Below are 24,829 nucleotides of genomic sequence, written 5' to 3'. Positions count from 1 at the left end.
GGTGATACAACCCACAAAGCAGCCCATGAGTGCAGAACTTGTGCTGCTGCCCAGCTCAGGACAGAACGTTCTGGTGCTGCAGTTCAGGTAATTAACTAACGAGTGCCTGCCTGCCATTAGTGAGCACTTCCTTAAAATTCCTTGGCATTATTCAAAACCCAGTTACAGCTCAATTGCTGAATCATTCATCAGGAAAGGTCTGTCCCTGCACCTTCGTGAGGTAAAACACGGCCAAAAAAACTCAGAGAGTCCAGTTCTGGACCCTAAAAGTCAACCATAAGCTGTTGGCATTGGAGAGGACTAGGATGTTTGCAAGAATTCTGAAGCTGGGAAATGTAAAACCTGATGGGAAACGTAAAACAGGATGGGAAATGTAAAACATGAGGCAGTACAGAAACCCAGAGGATCAAGTTTAACCTCAATCCAAGAGGCGTCTGAAGTCTGTCCTTAAAGCACCTCGGAGGCAGCAGCCCCCGAAGCACTCGGTGCAGGAGCAGCACATTTTGATGTCCATTTCTGACAGAACCCAGGAGCCCCAGTCCAGTCAGTTCTCAGACGACATTTTAATAAAAAGTAGAACTGGTTACTGTATTCCCAGAAGTCTTAAGCACGCATTTGTTCACTGAAGTGTTTCTCTCATTAAATGGAGATCTGGGCAGTGAGGGGTGTTGGATCCTCTGCAGTATCTGATGCAATTCAGCTCCAGGCAGCATTTCCCTGCTTGTCCCCAGCCTTTCCCGAGGGAAGGGGATGCACATGTCCCTCCCCTTCACACGATGTGACTCAGGAGTGTCACCCCGACATATTCACATTGCTTTTATTTAGGTCTTCTGCCAACAGTTACAGGTAACAGACACTTGGGACTGCAAAGTCGAAGTTGCAAGCAAAAATCAGGACCAAGGCAAAAAAAAAAATAAAATCCACAAAGGCAATTAAATCAAATCCAATATAAATACAGTGTTCTGGAGCTCTTTAATCATACTGCTTTCTTTAATAAAGAGGTGGTTATGATCTTACAGTATTTTCTTTTGGCCTAATCCAAGGATTTTGTTACTCTTTACCAGTCTTAATTCCACACATACAAAAAAAAATTGATATTCAACCTTTAAAATATAAGCCATATTTTCTTAATAAAATAAGTTTTGTGCTGCTGCTTGTTTAGTAAGTACTGTACATCAGCTGTTCACGGCTATTTAACAAATGGACCATACAGAGTTCAAGCTAGAGCAAAAAAAACCCACAAGAAAAGTAACAACCCAAAGGGAGCATCCTGTAAACACCCTATGTACAGTCCCACACTTGCTCGTAGAAAGGAGGTACGAAAGGGGCTGGAAATCGAACACAAAAGCACTGGAGTCCTGGAAATTTTCTTTCACAACTATTGAAGTGCAAATCACTCAGGCAAGATATGAATTTCACTTGTTTATTGCTCTCCTGCTGTCTGGCTTCCCTTCCTGAAACAATCACATTCTTTTTATTTCACACTGATTTTCCAAGCAGAAAACCTTCCGCGAGGCAACGCTGGGTGACACTGAGACATCGGGTCGGACACGTGCGGTCCCAGAACACCCCGACCGCCCTGGAGCTGCGGGGAGAGGGCAGAGCAGACCTCCCACCCCGTTCTGTCCAGATATGAGATAAGGGGAACAACAGCATTCAACAGGTAAATGAAAGCCACTCCTCTTCCCACATGAACTGCATGCACCCGGCGACGCTTCCAGTCGCAGACGAGCTCGTGCGCACGGAGAAGGCGGAGGCTCGGAGCCCATCGGGATGTCCGTGTGGGGGTTGTGGCTAACTACAGTCCTGGCATGTACCTGGGTAACACCTATCGCCTACGGCAGCAAAACACACCTCCACATGCAGCTACTCGTTTGCATCTCGGACAAGAGAAGGGGGAAATGCCGGTGCCGGAGCGCGGAGAGGGCACGGTGCATAGTCCGGAATAGAAAACATGCGGGTCACTCCAACCTCTCTAAAGTTCTTCAAAGTGGAAACTGGGTTTAAAGGGCACAGCAGCTACTGAGTTTGGCTTATTTTATTTATCCAAAACCATGAAAACCCAACGCAGAGGGTGAAATAAGGGCAGAACACGATCTGCAAGTCAACAGCTGAGAGTTTCAGAAGCTGTGAAGCTTTTGTGTAGTTAAAATTGCTGTTAAAAGTAGGTGCTACATCAGCAAGTCTTCATTCATAGTTTTCTATGAACAGCCACCTTACAAATGAGTGCAAATCTTAAAGGTCCATTTTACATTTCAAGTCTCAAGGTTAAAAAAAATTGTTACAGAGCAACAAGCTGTTTCTGTAAATACCCACACTATCTCTTTTCAAATGGTTAAAAATGGCACGTGCTATGCCACAGCTACTAAAAGACATTTCAGAATTCTAGACCCAACTAAAACACTAAAATAAAAACGAGGAACCAAAATCCCTTTGCCCCTCGCTGCAGAGCAGCAGCCAGGCGCGTTCCGGTGTAATGCTGGTGAACAAACTGATTTGCAGAGAGAACCTTGACCTTGACCCCGATTTTATTCTTAATGAGAAGCTTTCTACCACCAGGTGAGCGGGAGCAGCCCCTCTGAGATCGTTTTGCTTTCAATGAACACAAGCCAGAGTTCGGAGGATGAGATGGAGGTGCTGATTGGTGTCACTATGCAGGCACTTGTGTAGAGGAATGTAGGCTTCTCATGTTGACACTTAGTGTTGATGCGTTCCCTACGCTCTAAAAGCCTTCCTAAGAGTTCCCTACCTACTGACCACGGATAGTTCCTGGTCTCCTCCTCGTCACCTTGAGGATATACAGCAGTGGAGGTTGACACAAGGTGCAAAGGAGAATATGAACCAAACACTGTGGTCTTGAGGAAAAATAGGACTGTGCTAAACGTAGGATCTTCACCAAACGTGACATCAGTGGGCTCAGCACTTAGTTTGCATAGCATAGTGATGTCTTCACTGTTCACAAACACGTTGCCCCAAAAGAAAACGGGAAGAGTGAATTCCCGGGGTTAGGACAGCTCAATAGGCCAACATGACCGGTGTGTTTCTCGTGAAGGCAAGGCAAGTTTCCGCGTCAGAACGTACAAACCAAAGAGGTGTGGATGTGCTCCTGTCCGCGCGCGGGCCGGGGCAGCGCTCGCGCGGGGCTGCCGGGGACACGCGTCGGGCAGGAAAATGAGACCAGAGCTCTTCCCCCCGCAGAGCGTGCGCCTCGTTCGTCCCTTGAAGGAGGCGCTGGGAGCACTTTCATCTCAAAACCCCCAGATAATCTGCCCGGATGATATCGGTACTGAGCTGCCCCCACGGCCCCGCCGCCGTGCGTGCGGTCGCTGCGCAGCAAAACGGGCCTGAAAAGCAGTGACCAGGTTCCTGAGGGGAAAAAGGCTGTTTTCCTGCTACACACACAAATCAGGAGTTTCCCCCACGACAACAACAAGGATTTCATCATTCTAAGGAATGATCTGGTGTGCTTTCAGAATCAAAACCCCGGGCATGAGAGCAGTGATACCATGACACGAAGAGCAGCAAAACTGAGCAGCAGAGAGAGTGAGCCGGGAGGTGCTGGAGGTGGGGGATGTGGTAGTTGGAAAGCAGCCAGCCCGGGCAGACACATGCTGGATGCACAGGGACCACGGGCACTGCGGAGCACCCGGCACGGAACGGGCTGCAGGCGGCAACGCTCATCGGACAGGAAACGCTGGAAAGCTCTGGCATGAGCACACAGCCTCAGGAAGTGCGGGGATGTAAACTCTGAGAATGTTAATGACTTGTGGATTTTGGCAACAGACTCAGTATCATATAAAAATAATGTCTAGTAAAAAAATCCCGGTGTCCCATCGTAAAAATTCGGGGGGGGGGGGAAGAAAAAAAAAAAAAAGAAAGAAAAAATGGATAGTGCTTTCTCTCCTCATGGGATGGAGATGCCCCCATTTGTCAGAACAGTTTTAAATAACAAGTAGTACATTGGAAACAAAAATGGGTCAGCAGCCATTAAACGTGTCCTGTATGAAAGTGCACATCTTTCAATGGGGTTTAACCACCGTGAGGTCGTGATCTGACACAAACTGCAACTGAGGACCATAGAAATTAACTCCTTCCGATGGAAATATGGACCACCATCAAGACAAGATTACTAGTTTCCTTACAAGATTAAAAACATGGAAATTTTGCAGCATCATAGTAAGGCACTCACCCATGGAATAGTCTGTGACTGTTGCTTCGAGCGGCAGCAGCTGACTAGCTTGTAACACGAGGAAGACAGTTTTCAGTTCTGAGCTAAGTGCTAGGGTGCCTTACATTATCCGGGGGGAATTACTCGGGGGCGGGGAACTGTTAGTGTTAGAATTCTCCTATAAACTAGTTGGTTTTTTTTTTTTTTTCCCCTTAACCCATTAAAGCATCTCATAATCTAAAATATTAGTTTTATAAATCTAGTCTTCTGTTTTAAGGCTCTAAAAATCCCCTCCCCCCAACCCCCACAAAAAATACCTACCAGCGCCTGGTGGGCAACGGAGGACCAAAGCCGCCAGTTCACAGTCAGGAGTCTCTAGTATTGCATCTTAAAAATGAAAACCTGCTTCCGCCTCCCGGGAGTTTTATCCCTTCCCTTGAATGCCTTCATGTGTTTGGTCAGGTCAAAATTTTGCAAAGCCAGAAAAAACTAAAAAAATAATCATCATCATCATCATCATCATCATCATCATCAGTCTCTTTCTTCCAATCCGACACAGGTGTTGGATCGTTCTGTCCCGTGGTGCTGGTCTCCTGCCTCGAGTCGACGCTGCCTGCCCTGCAGTGATTTCTCATTGGAAAAAAAAAACACAAGGTGTCCCAATGCTTCCTTTTTTGTATGGCTCCTACAAATCTGAAAGCTTTCTTGAGTGAGGTAACAAAAGTTAGGCTTTCAAGCAAAGTACATGGTACGTAAAGTGTCCTGATGAACCTGCACAGCCTTCGCCAAGGCCTGGGGGTCTCTGCCGTTGCTCTGTCCAGATATATGGCTGCCCTCGCCACTGAAAATCAAGGAAATCGCTGCATAATTATTTCATATTTTCCCCCCAGGAACACTGAGAAACTCCCCTGGAGATGGGAGTCAGCTGAGTGCTGGCAGCACAGGAAGGCACCTCACTGCAGCACATGGAGATGCTGCATGTGACACTGCCTGTGCCTGGAGTGCAGAGACTGCAGCACCTCGAGGCAGCTGGGAATGCTCAGACACCCCAGGGATGCTCCCGCTGGCTGCGATGAGCTCAGGATGGGATTTAACCCTCCGCTACCCCCTGCTGCCCCCGTGCTGGGACTTAAGAGGATACAGCTATGTGCAGGTCTCCCCCCAAGAAAGGCTGTGCTGCAGCACCACTCGGACACAGACACTTTCATGCCCCTTGTCCCCTGCCCATACCTGGCTGTGCCCTCCCAGGGCCACAGGCTGAGCCCCTCACCTGTCGTGCTCCTTGTCCACGAGGTGGTACCTGGCCCGGAATGCCACCAGCCTGGCGTAGTAGGCCGGGGCTGGGATGGACACGGAGCGGGTGCAGCGCACGTAGGTGTGGCACAGCTGGTACGTGAGGATCTGCAGCTCATCCGCCGTGAACCGGTTGTCATCCCACAGCACGTAGTAGTGGGAGGGCCGGCTCGTGCCCTGGGAAGGAGGGGGGCAGCGTGAGAGGTGCTGCCAGCACCCGGACATGGGCAGCCACAGGCAGCTGCTTCACACCCTCAGGATTCCCGCCCTGATCCAAACGATCTCTCAGACAGCCTGGGCAGGAGAGAGGCCTGTGCTTCCCTGATGTGAGAGCCCCAAACAGTGAGGCAGGAAAGCCCTTGGCACCGAGGTGCAAAGCAGCACTAACGCCACTGCCCGGTGCCTGTTCCCTGTGTGCCGCTGCTCCCGGCACGGCACAGCCCACGGGATCCCCACCGACCCCAGCCAGCTCCCACTGTCCACGCAGGGGAGGGGAGGCCAAGCAGCCTTCCTTGTGGAAGCAGCTGCAGATTAAGTGAGAGCAGTTTTTCCAGCCTGGTTTCTGACTAATCTTGGCTGCCTGCAGCCAGGCAGCTGCAGAGCAGGCAGGGACGGCTGGCCCAGCTCTGCCGCCCACGGCCAGACAGCAGGTCCCTGCTGACAACCGGGTGCCTGGCAAGCCCAGCACGCTCAGACACCAGCTGACAAGCTGCTGAATTGGCTGCTCTGAAGGAGGAAAATCTCTTAGGAGAGATCCTTGGCTCCAGGAGAGAAATGGAGTACGTGCCACACAATGCAGCAGCAGTGCGGGCCCGGCACCTGCTCGCCAAACCACCGCAGTGGCAGCTTGGATCCAACTGCCCTCTCTCCATGCCAGAGGGAGGCTGGGACAGGGCTGGGACAGATGCATGAGAGCACAGTCTGCCACACCAGCCAAAAAACCCTACAGCACCACAACAGCCATCGCTGCAGCACAGTACCTGAATGCCTGCATGACTGCACAGGTAGAAGTCGAACTCAAAGGGGTGGGTGATGTTTGTATCCACTGTTGTTCCTGCTGGGATGTTCCCGCTCTTCCCAATCTACAGGGAATAGAAAGAGAGATCCAAGTGCTGCAGAGCTGGGTTACTTCCAGGTGCCCAGAGCACCATTCCTAACACAGCTGCCCCAGGGCCCCAGCGCAGGGTCCCCATGTCTGTGAGAGCAGCATGCAGAGCCACTCCCCAAGTGTCGGTTCCAGAGGGACTGAGGCAGCTCCTCCTGCTCTGCTCCCTGTGTAAACAGGCCTGCTGGCATTCTCTGCAGACAGCAACACCAGGCATGACATGGAGACAGAGCCAACAGCAGGGTGAGGGTTGGGCACTGGCACATCCTACTGCAGAGATGAGGCTTAAGTGAGCAAACTCCAGGGTTCTCTGCAGAACGTGTGCTGGAGTCTGTGCCACAAGATACTGGGGCTTTTACATCCTGATCAGAACAGTCCTCAGTTCCCAGGATTAAATCTTGCTGTTCTAACCAGAGCAGAGTCTGGTTAGACTCGATCTGCCCACTAAATTCAGATGACATCTAGGAAAAGTGACAGCATCAACGCTGCTGCAGAGCACACACAAACAAGCTGTGAGCAAGGGGTTATTCAGCCTGTCACGTCAGCAGCTCCAGCTATCACCAAAACAACAGATGTTTTCAAGCTGACAGAGGTTATTTCAAGAGTCACCAGGATCATCAGCACCCAGTAACTCATAATAACAGCAAACAGCTGGCTGGGGTTCTAGAGGCAGCCTAATCCACGTGGCTGCGGGAGTCCGGCGAGCAGCACGCTTCATTCAGAACAAGCTCTCGCTGCCAGGGTTGAGATTCCCCCTTGGCAAAGCCAGGGCTGGCTCTTCCATCAGACAGGGATGAATCAGCTGCCTCCCACCCCACAGTGCTCACCCTCTCGTTCTTGTCTGCACAGAAGAGACGGGTGTGATGCCTCTTCTGGACGACGATGTAGGTGATGCCAGGCTGGTAATCTTTTTCCAGTTTGATGCAGGCGTCTCGGATCGCCAGGAGCTCATAGTGAAGGATCTGGAGAGACAAGGGCACAGAGTGTGGGGATACACCAGCACCCAGCTGTCCCTGGCACCCTTGGGGAGCCCTTGGTGCATCCCTGCTGCCCGACAGGGATCTGAGGGGTTCTCACCTGTGGGAGCTGCCCCTCGGGAACACCATCGCGGTAGAAGATGATCCTGGTGGGTTTGAAGCGGGTGGATTTGTAGAACTGGATGAGGAGCTCCCTCACCATGTAGGACAGGTCCTCGATGATTTCCTGGCGCGGGCGCTGCACGCGCACCGTGGCACAGTACCGGCTGGGGTGGGCGTCCATGCTGCCCACGACCTGCAGCGACAGGCCAGGCCCCAGTGTTACACCGGCAAGGACAGAGGGGATGTGGGACATTCTCAGCCTCCACTGGCTTCCCACATGCACAGCTGGCCGTGGGCAGAGCACCTGAGCTCACAGATCAGATGGGACAGCAAATACTGTACAAGCAACAAGCACCCAAAAGGGACATCCCTGGTCGTGGCCACATCCCGGTGTCACAGTCTACCATGCCCTTTGCAACATTTACGGGAATTTCCAGTGAGACAACTTTGGCTGGTGCCACTGAGTGACGTGGCTGTGGGGGCTGCTGCTGCTCTGCCCAGTGGTGAGGGGGAGCAGGGCTGCCCCAGACAGCCACGGGCTGCCCGAGGACACGGTGGGTCAAGTCACCTCAGAGACGTCAGAGCAAGAGGCCAAGAGCAGCCAGGCTCAGCTGTGACACAGGGACAGGGGTGCAGTGTGAATCAGGTGCTGGCCCACCCTTGGGGACATGCCTGGCTGCTGTGACTTTGTTGTGTGACCCATGTCCCCCTGAGCAAGGGGGAAGCACCACATATCCCCCCCATCCCAGCAGTGTGAACCTGCTGCCCTTCTCCAGCGCTTTCACTTTTGCTTCACAAACAGTTCTGGGGTCGGGGCTGCTGCACTGGAGCCAAGGCACAACAGAAATAGTTCCTCCAGCCGTGGACCCCCCTTGCCTAATCAACAACACACCAAGGACAAGGTCAAGTCCCTCTGAAGGCTCTACCCTTCTCCTCCTCTGCAGCTTCAGAAAAGCTTTCATAAAAAGTAAGAAAAAAAGCCCCAGTGGTCCTGCACAAACCACAGAAGATGTTTTCAGAGGGGAAGTGTCGCCGCCAGGAAACAGACTGTTCTGTCCCACCCACACCTACAGCAAACAGCCCAAAGCCTTTCCCAACCCCTTCTAATTAAGAAAAAACACTCTTCCAAAGATGCATTTGCATGCCAAGGAAAACCTGAGCTGTGAGTCCTGGAAAGTTAAGAACTTAATAGGAAAATGCTGACGTGCTTAATTAAAACAGACTCTGAGAGAACTTGACACTCTCCTGTGCTCCAAAGAGCAGAGGGCAGCATCTCCCAGCCTGGGAGAGGACAGGAGCTGCTCCCAGTCCCACTGGCACTGAGCAGCACTTTGCTCCTGGATGCTCATTATTCATTTGAGGAGAAAGCAAATCCTCCTTCCCAAAAGGCTCAGAAGCCCAGTCACTCCAGTTTCCCCCATCTCCAAAATCCCAGCTCTCCTGCCAAGGGAAGGTCCCTCCGGGGCTGCAGCTGGCCCAGGATGCTCTGGGATGACTTGGTGCAGCCCCGAGCTCCCTGCACATCACGAGCCCCATCTGGTGGCAACTGCCAGCTCTCCCTGTATCTCCCCAAAACTGCAGCTCCTCTGCCGAGAGGCAGAAGAGGATCAGGGAACCACCTCCCCAGGAATGGGATGAAACACCCGACAGAGCACAGGGCCACCCCAAAAACTGTCACCATGGGGACAGCAGTGACACAGCCCCCTCAAGGACACAAGTCCCATTCCAGCTCCTGCACCCCTGCAGGGCTTTTGGGCACCAAACTGGGAACTTACAGCCGTTATGGAGGGTTTCTTCCCATCTCCTGCCGGTGGGTGAGTGACATCGGCCCCAAGGAAGATCACTGGCTGCTGAAAGACAGCAGAGCTGGTGGGAGAGGAAAAAATACCACAGTCAGCCTTTAGGACCATCTCAGGGTGATGCCAGCCCAACGGAGACGAGAGATGACACCAAGGACATCTCCTGACCTCCAGCTCTCGTCTGGGCACATCAACAAGACGAGACAGGCTGCAAACCCGCATTTGAAAGAGCTGCTTTATGCAGGCCCCCTCGTAAAGCCAGGCAGGCAGCACCGCCAGGGACCTGGAAACAGCCCCAAAAGTGTGAGAGGCAGTGGCAGTACGAACCGCTGGTGAGGCACAAGGATGTTGTTGATCCCGCCAAGCTTGACGTTGATCTTGAGGCAGAGGTTGGAAAGGGTCTGCGGGGAGGTTTTCACCACGTTCTTGACCTGGACACACTGCGTGGCCATTCCCAGGAGAGTGTCCCCAACACGCTTCACCTCAGCTGCAGGCAGAGGAAGCAGGTGAGCACACGGGCAACCAGCACCACACTGCTTCCAGCAGCACCCTCAGGAATGGGGAGAGAGAGCACCATGGGAGCCAACCCTGCTGAGCCAGAGCAAAGCCCTTCTCCTCTCTCTCCTCGCCCCAGACGCACCGTACACCGGCGTCTTCCCTGGCAGGATGACGATGATGAGCTGAAGGCCCGAATAGGTGTTCTTGAGGTGTCTGAACATGGGCTCCACACTGTCTGCACCCTGGGCGTACTTGCAGAAGCAGGGCTGGCCCTGGATGGGCATCCCGGCGTCCTTGGAGATCTTGCGCAGCTGGTCCGTGAAGTTCCTGTGCCGGGAGGAGAAGCCGTGAGCCCCGAGCCCTCCCGATGGCAGCTGTGCCATCCCGGCACCGAGCACGGAGCCCCTCGGCCGAGGGCTGCCCATGGGACAGAGACAGGGCCATCCCAGCATCCTGCCATGGCTCTACAGCACCCACCAACTGCACATGACCAGCATGTGTTAGAGCTCAACTGCCCCCTCTCTGTGCCCTCTTACCCATGTACTGACTCCTCCTGAAATGACAGAGCCCTGCTCTGATGGGAAGCTGGAGAAGCAGGGAATGGACCTGCTGCCTGGGACAGATAATTTCCAGGTGATTGCAAAGCTGTTGCCAGCCTCACAAAGCGCTCAGCCAGACTCTGGATTTTTGGATTGCCAAGGATGGATTTGATGCAGTAAGAGCCAGAGGGAGCACAGGGCTCTCAGCTCTGCCCCAAAAGGGGCATGGGAGGAGCATGGTGTCACTCCCACCTGCACCCAGGTACTGCAGACATGGACACCTGAGCTGTTCCAAAACCCAAACTGACCATGCCAAACACCCAGAAGAGGCACACAAAGTGCTTGCCTTAATGTATCCACTCTCAGTCAGGAGAAACAGAGGCCCCATCAGAGTCCAACACAAAAGTGCCCATTTCCCTAAATCAAATAAACTGTCACTGCTCTACATCCCTTCACTACAGAAGCAGTTTCTCTAAGCTGCCAAAGGTTTTCAGAAAGCCCAAAACTTCTCCATAATAACCCATGGGAACTTTAGATGCTTCCTACATGAATTACGTTATTTCAGACAGATTATCGAGGAAACTCTAAATCAAATATCCCTCACAACCCCTTCTCTCTGAGGAGATTCAGCTAGAAGAGTTCAATACAGCTTTAGTGCTGACAGTATCAGCTCACGATACTGCAGCTCCCTGATGCAAAGAGCAGATTGAGGAGAGCCTGACAGGCAGCTCACAGGTGCTCACTCTAACCTGGCAGCTTTGGGATGGCTCAGGGACTGTTTGCAGCCAGGACAAACAGCCAGGATAAACCAACAGCAACAGGAACTGAACGCCCCAGATCAGACTGGTACCACGAGCAGTGGAGCTCTGTGCAGCTCCAGCACTGGTGATGCTGGATATGAAGCCTCAGGCTGGGAGCAGCAGGGTGGCCACAACAGGAGCCACAGCCCTCCCAGCTCCCCCAACCCACACGGGCTGCCCCTTTCCTTACTTCAGCACCTCCTCTCGACACTGCTTCTGCGGGGCAAAGCAGGCAATGGCCCAGACTTTGATCTCAATGCCGTTGTAGAACTGCTTCCCTCGCATGTCCCACACGCCCTGGTTGGGAGTTGCAATGGCCCGGTTCTGCAAGGCAAACAGAGGGTCAGAGCACTGCAGCCTGCCCAGCCCCGCAGCCCCAGAGCCCCGCACGGGCCAGGCTGTGCTCCCTGTCACAGCACCAGAGCCGACTGCCGGCACTGCTGGTGATGGGCAACCCACAGCCTGAGCTCCCCAGCAGTGACGGCAAATTCACCCGACCTGCCCTACCCTGAGCATCCCTCTCCCCTTCACCTCTTGGTTTTGTCACCAATGACTCTCAGCTACAACTTCCAGACCAGTTATATTGCAAAACACCCAAAAACCACAAACCGAAGGCACCCTGATAAAAAATTCCAACTCTATCCTACAAATGTGAAGGTAAGACAAATTTTGTTGAGAAGCAGCATTTTCAGATGTGACAGCATCTCCCCTGCAATGCAGCTGAACCCAGGCAGGGCAGCCTTGCTTACCCGGCCTCCATACTGCAGGATGGGCGCCGGCAGGACCCGCCCCGTCACCTCTGTCATGTCATCCTTCACCTTGATCCCAAACTCCTGAATGTATGGATCCAGGTTGTAGCTGGCGTTCTTCATCTGCAGAGGGAAGGAAGGGCCATGGGAGGGAGTGAGACCAACTGCTGCATCCCAGGCAGTTGCAGCTGGCTGTGAACTGTGGGCATTTGTGGGAAGTCCTCTGTCAGGGGAGAGTGAGTGGGTTAACACAAAGGCCCAGACCCCGTCCTCCAAACTGACCCATGGGGACCTGATTTGGAAATACACTGACCAATGCAACTGAGAGCAGAGCCTGCTCCTGATTTAAGGTTTCAACAGAAGGGTTCAGACTGGAGAGACTTATCAAGAGTCCCAGAAGGAATATCAAATGTCTCTGGCTTTGAAAGCCCAGGGACAGCCGTTTGGGGAACAACAGCCCCATTAACCAGCAGCCAGGCACAGACAGAGTTCCTGTACCGCAGCCCCACCATGCACAGCCCCATGTACACCCACAGCTGAGGGCATTTCTCTAATTTGTTTCCCTGTTTTTAGTTCCAGCTCCCTTTGGGTCAGGTTCCATCAGCACGAGGACCTGAATTTGCCATACGTGCATTTCTATGGTCACTTTGAGCTGGGCTCCCCTGTGCCAGTGCCCATTACACACATGCAGGCACCTCTGACTGGAGATTCAATGGGAAGAGGGGGATAAACCCACTCCATTAACCCCACCAGCACCTTCTGAGCAGGTCACAGCTCCCCAGTGCAGAGCAGCTGAGGAGCAGGACCGTGGCAAGGTCCATCACGGACACGGTGCTGTAACCTGCCCTCGGAGCCGCAGCCCCAACACGTCCCTCAGGGACTCGTGCCACGTACCAGGCGACTGATTTCCTCCTGCCTGTCTGGGGCAGACCTGGCTGTTGCTTTTATCATGGTTGATGTTTGATTGTCCGTGAGCTTCTTGATGCACCGCTGGCCGGCCACGATGTTACACACCTGCAGGGGAGGGGACAGCACGTGTTGGGGACAGGTGAGACATGAGGGACCACGGCTGAGCACAGCACTCGGGCCCTGCAGCCAGCCCCAAACCAGAGGTGCCAACACTCACCTCCAAGGGCAGGTACGTGTGTTTCTGCTCCTGGCCAACCTGGAGACAGGGCAGGTGGGGGTATTTCAGCTGCAGGTTGTATTTCTGCTTAAAGTACTGAGCCACTGTGCACTCCACAGTCTGACCGCTCTCCAGCTGCAGAGGGAACCTGGCAGAGGCAGGACACGAGGGATGCACCTACTCAGAACAGACACTTCCAGGCCTCAGGCACTATGTACCGTGCCTGGGAAGAGGGAGCTGCCAGGCTCCCACCCTGAGCTGCCAGACAACAAAATAAAAGGCATAACAGTGTATTTTCAGAAATGGAGTCAGGAATACTCTGACCCCAGTGTGGGACTGAGGTCCCTAAATAAAGCTCTCCCTCACTAATCCAGCTAATCAGGGCAAATGTTTATTGCAGGACGTGCCACACATGCCACAGTCAGGTATGGAAATACAGCACACTGGCACTTGGGAGGGCTTGTGTGCCCGGTGCCCTCCCTGGGAGCTGAGCTAAGCTCCAGAGACAGGCAGACAGGCCTCTCCTAGTATGGGGCAGCAGCCCTGGGGTGGGCAGAGTGTGGGGGGCAGGAGGGGACATTTCCCTTCAAAAACACAGACAAAAAAAATCCAGCTTCCTGGCTGCAGGGCTGAGTGGTGCCCCAACACCCACAGCTGGAGCATGATACCCAGTTTCACCCAGCACCAGCTGCTCCCAGCTCCATAAAGAGCTCCATGAAAATGCAGAATTGACTTGATATTCTTTATGGAGCCAAAATTAGACAGGAGAGCCAGGCTGAACACCCTGGTGAGGCACCACATTCCTCCTGTGCTTGCCAAGCTCTGGGGCTGTGACCCAGGGATGCTGGAGCACAGCGGACACCGAGGGGTGCCGAGGCCCAGCCTGCTCCCAGGCACACGCGAATAATTCCAAGGCAGACACTCACGTTATCCCCTGACAAAGCCTCTGCTCTGGCAGAGGCTATTTTAAGAAAGAAGAAAACCAAACTCGGAGGTAAAAACTAGGACAATTCCTGGCACGTCAGCTCCCGCCCGCCGCCGTGCTCCGCCTGCCAGACACAGCATCCTCTGTGCTCCCACCTCCCTGCATCCTGCTCCGCGTGTGGCACAGCCCTCCAGAGCCTCCCACACGTCTCCTTCTGCCATCAAAGGCTGGAGCTCCCTGTCCAGCTCTCCCTAACGACACCAGCAGCTGTTAACGAGGAGAACAGTACAGATTTTTCCAAGGGCACTGCCCACCCGCCTTACGTCTGGTGGCTGGCCGGCCGCCGGGTAACGTTACACACGCGGTATTTCCTCTTCATCTGCCCACAGTGGGTCACCTCCACCTTCAGACCTGAAGGGAGACAGGGAGACACAGCACCGTCATGGTGAAGGTGGGAGCAATTCCCCTTTGCCCAATTCCCCCAAGGCACTGCCAAACCTTCCTTAGCTAATCCCCCACTTGCAGACACCCCGACAAGAGCACGAGGGAGGCAATGGTGCCCCCTGAGACATTTAAAATGTGCAACCCTTGTACCCCCACCTCGCTGCAGGGGCTGGGGGGGCCACAAGCCACAACAGCTGTCAGGGGACAGGTCCCAGTGTTCCCCGGGGACTCTACCTTTGATCTCCTTGGTGAAACGCACTCTCTGCGAGTCCGTCAGGGGCTTGGGCTGCTCGTCGATGTTACGGATGTCCAGCACCTCACACATGAACTCGATGACAGGCTGGGCCTTGTAGAAGGCGGTGGCCGACACTGTGGAACAGACACCACGATGTGTCTCTGCCCCCCCTCAGCCTCCCCAAACACACCCGGCCCCACCGCTGCAGCTCCCCAGCATGAGAAATAACGTCACCATCGATGTTGAGCATCATCTTCCACATGGCAGGCCGGACTGACTGGTGGAAGCCGAACCAGACCTCCCTGCCCCCTCCCAGGGGGTGGTAGTAGCCTTCGGGGGGGGAGAAGAAGGAGCGGCCGACAGGAGTGTACCTGTGAACGGGGGCAAACCACGTCACACAGCGCACACCAGCCCTGTGGCATCACCCCCAGCCCCCCGAGCCAGTGCTCCCCCCCACCGGCTGCACCACCCACTTTATTTCTTTTCCAGGAGCACCCAGAGATGCGGCAGGCACGGCCACCTCCTCCCAGCAACCGTCAAGGCCAGTGCCAGCCACAACAGCCTGGCAAGGGCAGCGTCCCCCTTCCCTCCCTGGCACAGGTACCTCATGGAAGCCAGGTGCCTCATGGCAACATCCAGCGCCTGGACGGACTCCAGCGGGACGGGGATCTGCCCGCTGACCAGGGCCTCGTGCAGCATGCGCCAGCTCACGATGGCCATCCATTTGATGGAGACCTTAAATATCCTGTCCTTGCCTTCCCCCGGGATCGTCACCTCAAAGTCAACCTGGGTGCAGGAAGGAAGGGACAGTGACCGTGGCATCCCCGCAGGAACAAGGTGGGGTTGTTTTCCGCTGGTCCTTCCCAGGAAGGAGGGAGGTCACACTGCCCACATGGGGCTTGCCACCCCTCTTACCCGCTCATTCCCAATGGGCAGGGCTGTGACAGTGTAGATGTTCTTCTTCCCATCATAGACTGGTTTTCGGTCGCCAAAGATCTGCGGTTTGAAGTGCTGCACCATGTACTCCACAACTTCCCTACGCAGGCAAGAAAGAGGGGCAGGGGCAGAGAAGGGAGAGGTTTGTTTTGCCAGTTTCTTTATACCCTGACACCTCCTGTGACCTGCCCAGTGCCCCTCAACCTCCCTCCCCAGGGCACCTGAGAGCTGGGCCGAGTCCCCCCGAGGAGGAAAGCCCCTGGACAAATGGCCATGTGCCTTGCCCCACAGCCTGGTACACAGGCTTTGGCAGAAGGAGTGTACATGGCACGGGGGAAGGCGCAGCCACCGGAGCTGCCGCAGGGAGGGAGCGACTCGCTGCCGAAGGCATGTGCAGCATCTGCTCGCCTGCCTTCGGGTCACAGAGCTCCCCGGGCTGCGGGGGCAGGAGGGGACAGGCAGCAAACTGCACATCAAAACGGAAAACAAAGGAAAGTAAAGAACACGATGGCCTGAGGTCCGGGCTCACTATTTTTAAATGGGGGATTGTTGCCAAAATAACACAGCTGCGTTGGAGCAGCAGGGACCGCGCTGAGGCTCCGGACCACTGAGGCTGCCGGGGAGGAACCAACGCTGCTGCACAGACGTGGCTGGGGGTTCCAGCCACCCATGGGTGTTGGGCAGCACCGTGACCCCTGCCACTGCTGTAACCCTTGCCACAACATCACCCTGATGGCTTCCATTGCAAAGACAGAGACAGGCACTTATGGAGCCTCCACAAGGAAACTGGAAGCAGGGAACAAGTGCCAAAACCTCTAATACTTGCCTTACCTGTTGACTCTGCGTGGACATTTGTCGGGCTTGATATCCACTTCATAATGATACACATCGATCTTGGGAATGTCCACTTCAAAGTAGTTGGCCAAGAGCTTGATGGGCTTCCCGACGGTTCCTATCCCGGGCCGCCGCGGCGCTTGGAACACCTGCTGCAAGGGGGGCAGGTATGCGCCTGCAGCTGCGGGAGAGAGCTCAGTCAGGAGGGCTGGGAGCAACCCTGTGCCCGGACAGACAGACCACGCACAGCCACAGCACTCTCCAGCACCGCATCCCAAGCCAGAAGGTCCCCCACTACCCCTGCTCCTGGCAGGAGGTGGCAGTGGCAGAATTCAGAGCAGCACAAGAAGCAGCTTCCCTGGGCACTGTCTGGGGAGCACCAGCACTAGCCAAGCCATGGAAGGGCAGTGTCACAGCAGCCCCACCGCCTCCCTCGGCACTGCCTCCTCTGATGGGAGAGAAGCACCGGCTCCACCAGCATGGAGTTGCAGGTCTGCCCTTCTCCAAGGGGATGCAATTCCCTGGATACTCTGTCAGCAGAGACCTACAGCATTTCCCCTCCACCCTCCAGCAAATTCCGACTTGCTACCAGAGGGAGGATGTCAAAGAAACAGGGAACACATTATTGCATCTGCACTATAGCAATGTTGAACTGCTGGGTTACGAAAAAAAACCCAAACCCAAACCAATCCTAAATCCCCACTTCAAGTAGTGTGTGGACCTATAAAGAGGGAGACACCAGTTTTTCCACAATTCCCATTATACAGACTCACTAACAAGGCTCTGGAGACATGGGATGGTACCAGTGCATGGCCACAGGATGGAGTGGTGTTTCTAAGCCAACAGCACCCTCAGACTCAAAGGTATTTAAAACACTGCCAAGGAATTATTCCACTGCTCTCCGAGGTGAGCCTTGTCCTTCCTGCCCCATTCCCACTTTGCCCTTCTCCACCTATCCCAGTTTGCACGTTCTATGTGTTTCTCAAGCCCTGTGAGGTCTGGGCCAGCTGGGCCAGTGTGGGGAGTGGGTGTGGGGGTATTCACTGTGCTCCATCTGCACAGCCAACTGTCCTTGCCAGCCCCAGACAGCGTCCTGGCTCCAATTCAGCCTCCTGAACACATGGTGCTTTTAGCACCCCTTTCTCCCATCCACTTTCTTTTTAAATACAAATTTCAATTCCAGACTAAAAATACCAGGAGCAGAAAAACAGAAGAGCAGCAAACTAAGCTTCAAATTTGTTTTTCACTTTTGCACCCAACCTCTGCAAGACTTTTCCTGCCGATGAAATGCCGGACACCAAGGGGATGGGACAACTCTGGTGAGCATCCCTGCAGCAGAAGCTCCAAAATCTGCCTTGAGCCTGGGGCTAACCTGGCCCCAGTACCTCCTTGGGCAAGGTAGCATGGGACCTGGAGGAAGGTGGGGATCCCCGAGGGCAGGGCTTGGACCCTGCAGGTACCTGCAGCTGGCCCAGGACAGGGTGACTGCCAGACCCCCCAGACAAACAGCTGCACTTGGCCCTGGGGGCAGCTTGTTTTAAGGAACTGACTTTCAGAGGAGTTGCTCCCGGTGTAAGTCATGTCTCCACATGACTAACATTTCTTGGCAGTGGCCAGCTCCCTGCCTGTGAGCTGATGCATTTTTAAATCATGGTTTGCAATCAAAGAGGTGTTTGCCAGCGCTGCGGGAGCCTCTGGTCCCTGACTTTGAGTGAGGAACCACACAGCCCATCTGTGCAGGACCTGCCAGGCCACAGCAGCTCTCTGTTGCCTTCCCTGCAGCCACATCATGGCCAGCATCTGCAGCTCTTCCTCCTCTGGATCAACTCATCCCCAAGATGACCCCAACAGCCATGTGTGAGCAGGATAGCATCTCCATATGCCCAGATCTCCATGTGCCCATGGCATCCCCATGCATGCAAGGGACGCAGGGTGGCCACAGCTTGGCAGCTGCTCTGTGCCACTTGGGTGCCCAACAAGAGCTGAAGCTGGTTTGGGGCTCTGCAAAGAGCAGGGCACAACCACAACAAGCATTGAGGATGGGCAAGTTTACCCTTGGGCTGACTCAAAGGGTTTTATTTTTGACCACAATACACGTTCCTTGAATGTGACAAGTGGAAACAGCCGCCACAGCAGCACCTCCAGGACGTGAGCCAGGCTCTCACCCAGCCTTGGCTGCTCCAGCCCAGGTGAGAGGGACCCTAAAGCCTTTTGGTGAACACTCGGGTTGGGTTCATCCCTTCACACACCACACTCCTGCCTCAGGGTGCTTAGGGTCCCTCCATGATTTGCCTTGGTGCAAATCCTCCTGAAAGCTGCCCTCTGCCTGGCTTGGAGGATGCTGTGCCAGGGAATCCTGGGCAGCTCCACGTGGCATCCTGGGGCACCTGGTGTCTACAGCCCTGGCAGCAGCTCGGAGCAGCAGCAAAGGGGCCAGCGAGAAGAAGCCTCGTTGAAAAGTGACCCAAAGTGTGTGGAAACAGGAGGGCTCCTGTACGTGGGGGGGCTCCTGCACACGGGGAGTGGGGGGCTCCTGCATACCTCGACTCTCCATGGCAAAGCTGCACAGGCTCCCACTTTGTCATGTAAATGTGGTCGCCGGGGCCGGGGGCTGCAGGGCGAGTGTTGTTCCTGCAGCACAATGCGGCCAGTGAGCGGGATGAAATCCGCTGCCATTAGGAATTCCGCGGCCCGGGAGGAACCACAGACTTTCGCACACAAAGCCGTGCCCTGGGGACGCGCCGGCGGCGGGAGCATCGCCGGGTACCGCGGGCAGAGACGGCGGCGAGGGCAGCGCTGCGAGGTGAAAGCAAGTTTGGGGTAATTAGCGCTGGGAAACGCTTTGTTTCTGTTATTTATTGTAACAGCTGGGGAACACGACCCACTACCCAACAGCTGCCTGCGCCGGGCGAAGCCGCCGGTGGGACGGCATGAAATTACCATGTCATTGAAATCCTCTCCAGCGCCGCATTCAGCCGAGGGGCCGCGGGAACGGCGCCCAGACAAAAGGGAGTTTTATTGCGGCGGCGGCGGGTCCGAGCCGGCCCCCTCCCCGCACACACCCCGCCGAAATACAGCCGGGAACCGGGAACCGGAGAGGAGCAAACGGGGCCGCGGCACCACAAACACCGCCAGACATGCGGCGTGGCCCGACCTCACCCTGAGCCATCTCCCACCTTAAACCACCCCAGAAAGCATCCAGAATTGAAACACCTATCGGGGGGCAAAGCAAGGGGCAGCACCAGCGGGAAAGGCCGCTGCTGGTGGGGTGAGCAATTGGCAATCCAAATCTCCAGGCTCGACACCTTCAAAACCCCCAGCTCTAAGCAGTGACCGATGCCATCCTATGCATCCCAGACTTCAAAAAGCCCCATCTCAGCTCTGCCAGCCCAGACATCGCTGCCTGCTCCTTCCTGAGTCCCCTGTGAGCAGCAGGATCATGCACCCCAGGATCACGCAGCTGTGGGTGCTTTTGAGTTCGGTACCAAACCGAGTTCCAGCAGGTGATGCCCAGGTAGGGCAGAGGCTCTGACACAGGGCAGGGGCTCCAGCTGCAGCATCAAACCCGTGTGTGCACCAGCTCCTGAGGGCAAAACCGAGCTGCCCAAGTGCTGCTCCTGCCCCATGTCCAGGTGGCTGCGCCCAAAATATGAGCCAAAACAAGCTTTCCTCAATTTTACTGTGGTACTGATTTCTGAAAGCAGCTGAGTTCTTTGTAGCCTCAAATCAAGTGCTGCAAAGGGCATCGTTGTGCCAGGTCAAACCTCAGCCTCCCGCCTGGAAATCATGGATGACAAACCCCAAAGTACAAGTTATAAACCTGCCTGGCCAAGGTGGGTGTCCCTGTGGCCCCACACCCTGCAAGCACAGTGCCACAGCCCAGGCCAGGTCAGAGCAAAGCTGTGGATGCTGTGACAGAGTACGAGGAGCAGAGCAGGAGCACCACCAGCTCCATCGCACCACACGCAGGGGCTGCACTCCGGTTGTGCTGGCTCCAGAGAGTGGTGTGGTGATGCCAGCGGTGTGGTGATGCCAATGGTGTGGTGATGCCAATGGTGTGGTGATGCCAATGGTGTGGTGATGCCAGTGGTGTGGTGATGCCAGCAGGTGTGGTGATGCCAGCGGTGTGGTGATGCCAGCGGGTGTGGTGATGCCAGTGGGTGTGCTGATGCCAGTGGGTGTGGTGATGCCAATGGTGTGGTGATGCCAGCGGGTGTGGTGATGCCAGTGGGTGTGGTGATGCCAATGGTGTGGTGATGCCAATGGTGTGGTGATGCCAATGGTGTGGTGATGCCAGCGGGTGTGGTGATGCCAGCGGTGTGGTGATGCCAGTGGGTGTGGTGATGCCAATGGTGTGGTGATGCCAATGGTGTGGTGATGCCAGCGGGTGTGGTGATGCCAATGGTGTGGTGATGCCAGTGGGTGTGGTGATGCCAGCAGTGTGGACACATCTCGACCCGCAGTGCCACGAGCCAACACATGAAGGTCCTGCCAAGCCAGCCCTGACTGTCCAGCAGCCTCACATCCCTCTTTTCCACCTCTCCATGGTGTGTGAGAAGCTGGCACAGCAAGTGCCACCACCCCTGCCGAGCACACCGGGCGGCACATCCAGGCTGTGTGACCCCGATCCACGAGCCCGGGGTCCTCCCTAACAGCGCCTGGACCAGGCAGGGACTGACATCTCCTGCCAGCCCCGCGGGGTCTCCCACCGCTCCCACACTGGCCAGGCAGCAGCCAGGGACACGCAGAGCCAGGAGCCGCAGACAAAGGCGGCCCCCAGTGCCGGAGGGACAGGACAAAGGCGGCGCCGGCTCCTCTCCGCGCCGCACCGCGGCCCCACAGAGCCGCCCCACAGAGCCACCCCACAGAACCGCCCCACAGAGCCGCCCCACAGAGCCGCCCCACAGAGCCACCCCACAGAACCACCCCACAGAGCCACCCCACAGAGCCACCCCACAGAGCCACCCCACAGAACCGCCCCACAGAGCTGCCCCACAGAGCCACCCCACAGAACCGCCCCACAGAGCCGCCCCACAGAGCCGCCCCACAGAGCCGCCCCACAGAGCCACCCCACAGAGCCGCCCCACAGAGCCGCCCCACAGAGCCACCCCACAGAGCCACCCCACAGAACCGCCCCACAGAGCTGCCCCACAGAGCCACCCCACAGAAACACCCCACAGAGCTGCCCCACAGAACCGCCCCACAGAGCCACCGGCTCCCGGCACAGAGGCTGAACCCGCCCGCAGCCCCGGAGGATCACCTGGCCCAAGGAACAGCTCCTCTGCCTGATTTGCCTTCCTGCCCGTGTCTGCCATCTTAATAACTTGCCTGTGTTTTGTTCTTCCCGGGGTTTAGGGACAGGCTGCAGAGAGTGTTTAGAGATAAACCATACGTGCCTTGTCTCCAGGCAAGGTGCTTCTCTTGGCTTTGTTTCTCGGCCTAATCCCTTCCCAGAACCAGGCACACGCGATTTCGTGTTTCCTGAAGATAAAGAGCCCCAACAGACGGAGCAGCTTTGGGGTTTTTGCAGGGTTCAGCACAGGAAGACAACGGTTGAGATTAACAGCCTTTAGGAAGTTTGGGAGGGATCAAGAAAACTGAAAGTTGGGGGAAAATAAGTTTAGTTTTTAAAACCATCATTTCTGTGTGCCTCCCTGAGCCGTGCCTGCGGGTCAGATGTCCCAGGTTTCCCTTTCCAGGTATCTCCATGTTGGGCACATCCAGGCACACGCCAGTTTCTGCTTTATTGCCCTGACAGGCCACAGCACTGTCAGAGCTTGTATGTGAGGCTCAGCCCACACCCAGGGGCTGTCACAGGCAAAGGGGTGTCACGGCACAGCAGGATCCACAGTGGTTCCGGTGACATGGGGTTCGTGTGTCCCCTGCACATGGGGTGACACAGGTGGGAGCAGACATCCTTCATCCAGACTTGGGTAGGGAAGGGAAAACTCCCAAGGGCGCAGCATCGGAGCCCTGCTCCCAGTGCAGCCCTCATGGCCACAGGGATCGAAACCCAAACCTGTCCCCCAAGTGTGACCCCATTCCATCCGAGATATTGTTTTAAAACAGTTTAAGAGCATCAGTTCGGGCTGGGGTAGGAGGCTGCAGGTGCCTGGCAGCGTTATCTGCATGGCTCCGAAGCGGCAGTGCTGCTATCGCCCCGAGGCGCCGGCAAAGCCCGCGGTGCCGCCAAATCACAGCTTCCAGAGGCCATAAATCAGCCCCAAACACAAAGCACCAGCAGCCAGAAGGTAACACAGACAAGGGGAGATCTCTGTGCCAGACTTAAAGTAAATATTGTAAGAAAGGACCAAAGTTTGATTACAAACATGCAGCAGGTTTGTGTCAACATCTCACCGGGCCAACGCGTTACCGTGGGTGCCAAACCCACCAGCATGAGAGCGGCACCTGGGCAGCGACCACTGTCCCCATTGCCCCATCCCTCAGCACGGCAGCAGCTCCCGGTCTCCATCACCTCATCCCTCCTGCCTTATTTTAGGCACCAAAATCTTCCGTGACTCAGAGCAGCACAAGTTCGCAACGCTCACGCCGGGCACGAGCGAGTGGCCACCGATGACGGCAGAGTTTTGGGGCCTGGACCAAGAACACCACCAGTGCTGCCGTGCCCAGCTGGCATGTGGGGCTGGGGTGGGGGACACAGGGGTGGCTCTGGAGCTCAGCACCGCACAGGCCCCGGCAGCGGGAGAGGAGATGCTTCGTGCTGCCACGGCATCGCCGGCCTGCCGCCAGCTCCAGCCTGTCCCTGCGCCCTGAAACCGGGGAAACGGGGAGCTGGGGGACGGACAGGGAGCTGGAGGGATGGATGGGGAGCTGGGGGACGGATAGGAGGTTGCAGAGGATAGATGGGGTCCTGGAGGATGGATGGAGTGCTGGGGGATAGATGGGGTGGGAGGGATGGGATGGGAACTGGGGAGATGGAATGGCAGCTAGGGGAATGGAATGGGAGCTCAGTGGATGGAATGGGAGGTGGGGGCATGAAATGGGAGGTGGGGACATGGAATGGGAGCTGAGGGCAAGGAATGGGAGCTGGGGGGATGGATGGCGAGCTGGGGACATGGAATGGGAGCTGGAAGGATGCTGCTGCTGCTTTGTACAGAACAGGCCCCTTGCGCAGGGCTCGCCCCGCGCCCCGGGGACCCTGCGGCCGGACGTGCCCCCCGGACCTGTCCTCCCTGCTGCGGGTGCTCTGCTGGCACGGACCCCTCCGTCGCCCCCCGCCCGCCCCCGCCGCTCCCGGGGCACCCGGGGGGACGCGCCCGCCCGGCGCCCCCGGCCCCGGCACAGCCCCCCCGCCCCGCCGCTGCTCAGACCCCGCCGCGTCCCCCGGCACCCCCTGACCCCCGGCATCGCCCCCCGCGACCCCGATGGTCCCCGGCATCGCTCCCCGCACGTCCCCGGCTCCCCGCCGCCGTCCCCGCCGCACGCCCGCCCCCGGTCCCACCGGCCCCATCCCTGGCGGCCGCCGCCGCCCCCGCGGTGCGCAGCGCCCCGATCCCCCGGCGGTACCTGCTCCCGAGGGTCCCGCTTCCATCCCATCCACGCGGGCGGCGCTCCGAGCCGGGGGCCGGGGCAGGGCCGTGCCGGGGCCGGGCAGGGCCGGGGCCGGTGCCGCAGCCGCCTCACGCCCCTCGCGCCGCGCGCACGCGCCGCCGCCGCCCGGCCCCGCGCGCAACAAAGGCGGCGCCCGCCGGCCCCGCCGCCATCTTGGGCAGCGGGAGGGGGGAGCGGGCGGGGCAGGGGGAGGCCCCGGCGGGGACACAGCGGGGGGGACACACCGCTGCCGCAGATGTTTGTTTCGTGGGGGTTTTGTGGTTTTTTTTTTGTTTTTGTTTTTGTTTTTTTTTCTTTTTGACTCATTTTGTGCCAGGCCGGGCCGAGGGGGGAGCGGTGGGAAGCAGTTTTTCTGTTCGGCAGCTGTTGGGTCGCTCCTGAGGTGCCCTGGGCCTCCCCGGGCAGGGATCCCCCGTGGCCCTGCTCCAAGGGCAGGGCATCCCTTTTCCATCCCTTTTCCATCCCTTTTCCATCCCTTTTCCCACCACACTTACCAGACTCGGCCTCCCCAGCGAGCGCAAACCTCGCCCCTGTGCCGTGGCTTTGGTAACAGTCAGAAACCCCAGGAGCCCAGGGTGCGATCCTGGCTGGGCTGTTCCAGGGGAAAGGGGAAAAGCCGCAGGGATTCAGACTGTCAAAGTATTCCCACCTCGTGCTGCACCCCCAGAACGGGAGCAAGAAGCTCCAAGTTCCTGGGGGTTGCTCTTTGCATGATGTTTGGAAGACC

At 56.4% G+C, this 24,829-nt stretch overlaps 1 protein-coding gene across 1 annotated transcript; it reads right to left on the bottom strand.

Annotated features, from left to right (window-relative positions):
* Positions 1-790: 790 nt before the first annotated feature.
* Positions 791-24,154, bottom strand: LOC116797974 (protein argonaute-1). The gene is made up of 19 exons (XM_032710009.1): positions 24,058-24,154; positions 16,528-16,711; positions 15,676-15,796; positions 15,365-15,546; positions 14,995-15,131; positions 14,760-14,894; positions 14,405-14,492; positions 13,157-13,304; positions 12,925-13,044; positions 12,031-12,153; positions 11,472-11,605; positions 10,085-10,269; positions 9,772-9,931; positions 9,421-9,511; positions 7,644-7,838; positions 7,394-7,528; positions 6,442-6,543; positions 5,439-5,638; positions 791-5,009 (listed from the first exon to the last, which is right to left on the bottom strand). The coding sequence occupies exons 1-19, from the start codon at positions 24,080-24,082 to the stop codon at positions 4,901-4,903; spliced, it is 2,574 nt and encodes an 857-aa protein (XP_032565900.1). The 5' UTR covers positions 24,083-24,154; the 3' UTR covers positions 791-4,900.
* Between the last annotated feature and the right edge of the window lie 675 nt (positions 24,155-24,829).

Source organism: Chiroxiphia lanceolata, chromosome 24 (assembly GCF_009829145.1).
Source record: "Chiroxiphia lanceolata isolate bChiLan1 chromosome 24, bChiLan1.pri, whole genome shotgun sequence".
Classification (NCBI taxonomy): domain Eukaryota; kingdom Metazoa; phylum Chordata; class Aves; order Passeriformes; family Pipridae; genus Chiroxiphia; species Chiroxiphia lanceolata.
Note: the sequence above shows the minus strand (reverse complement) of the source record. Positions and strands in the feature narration are given on the sequence as shown.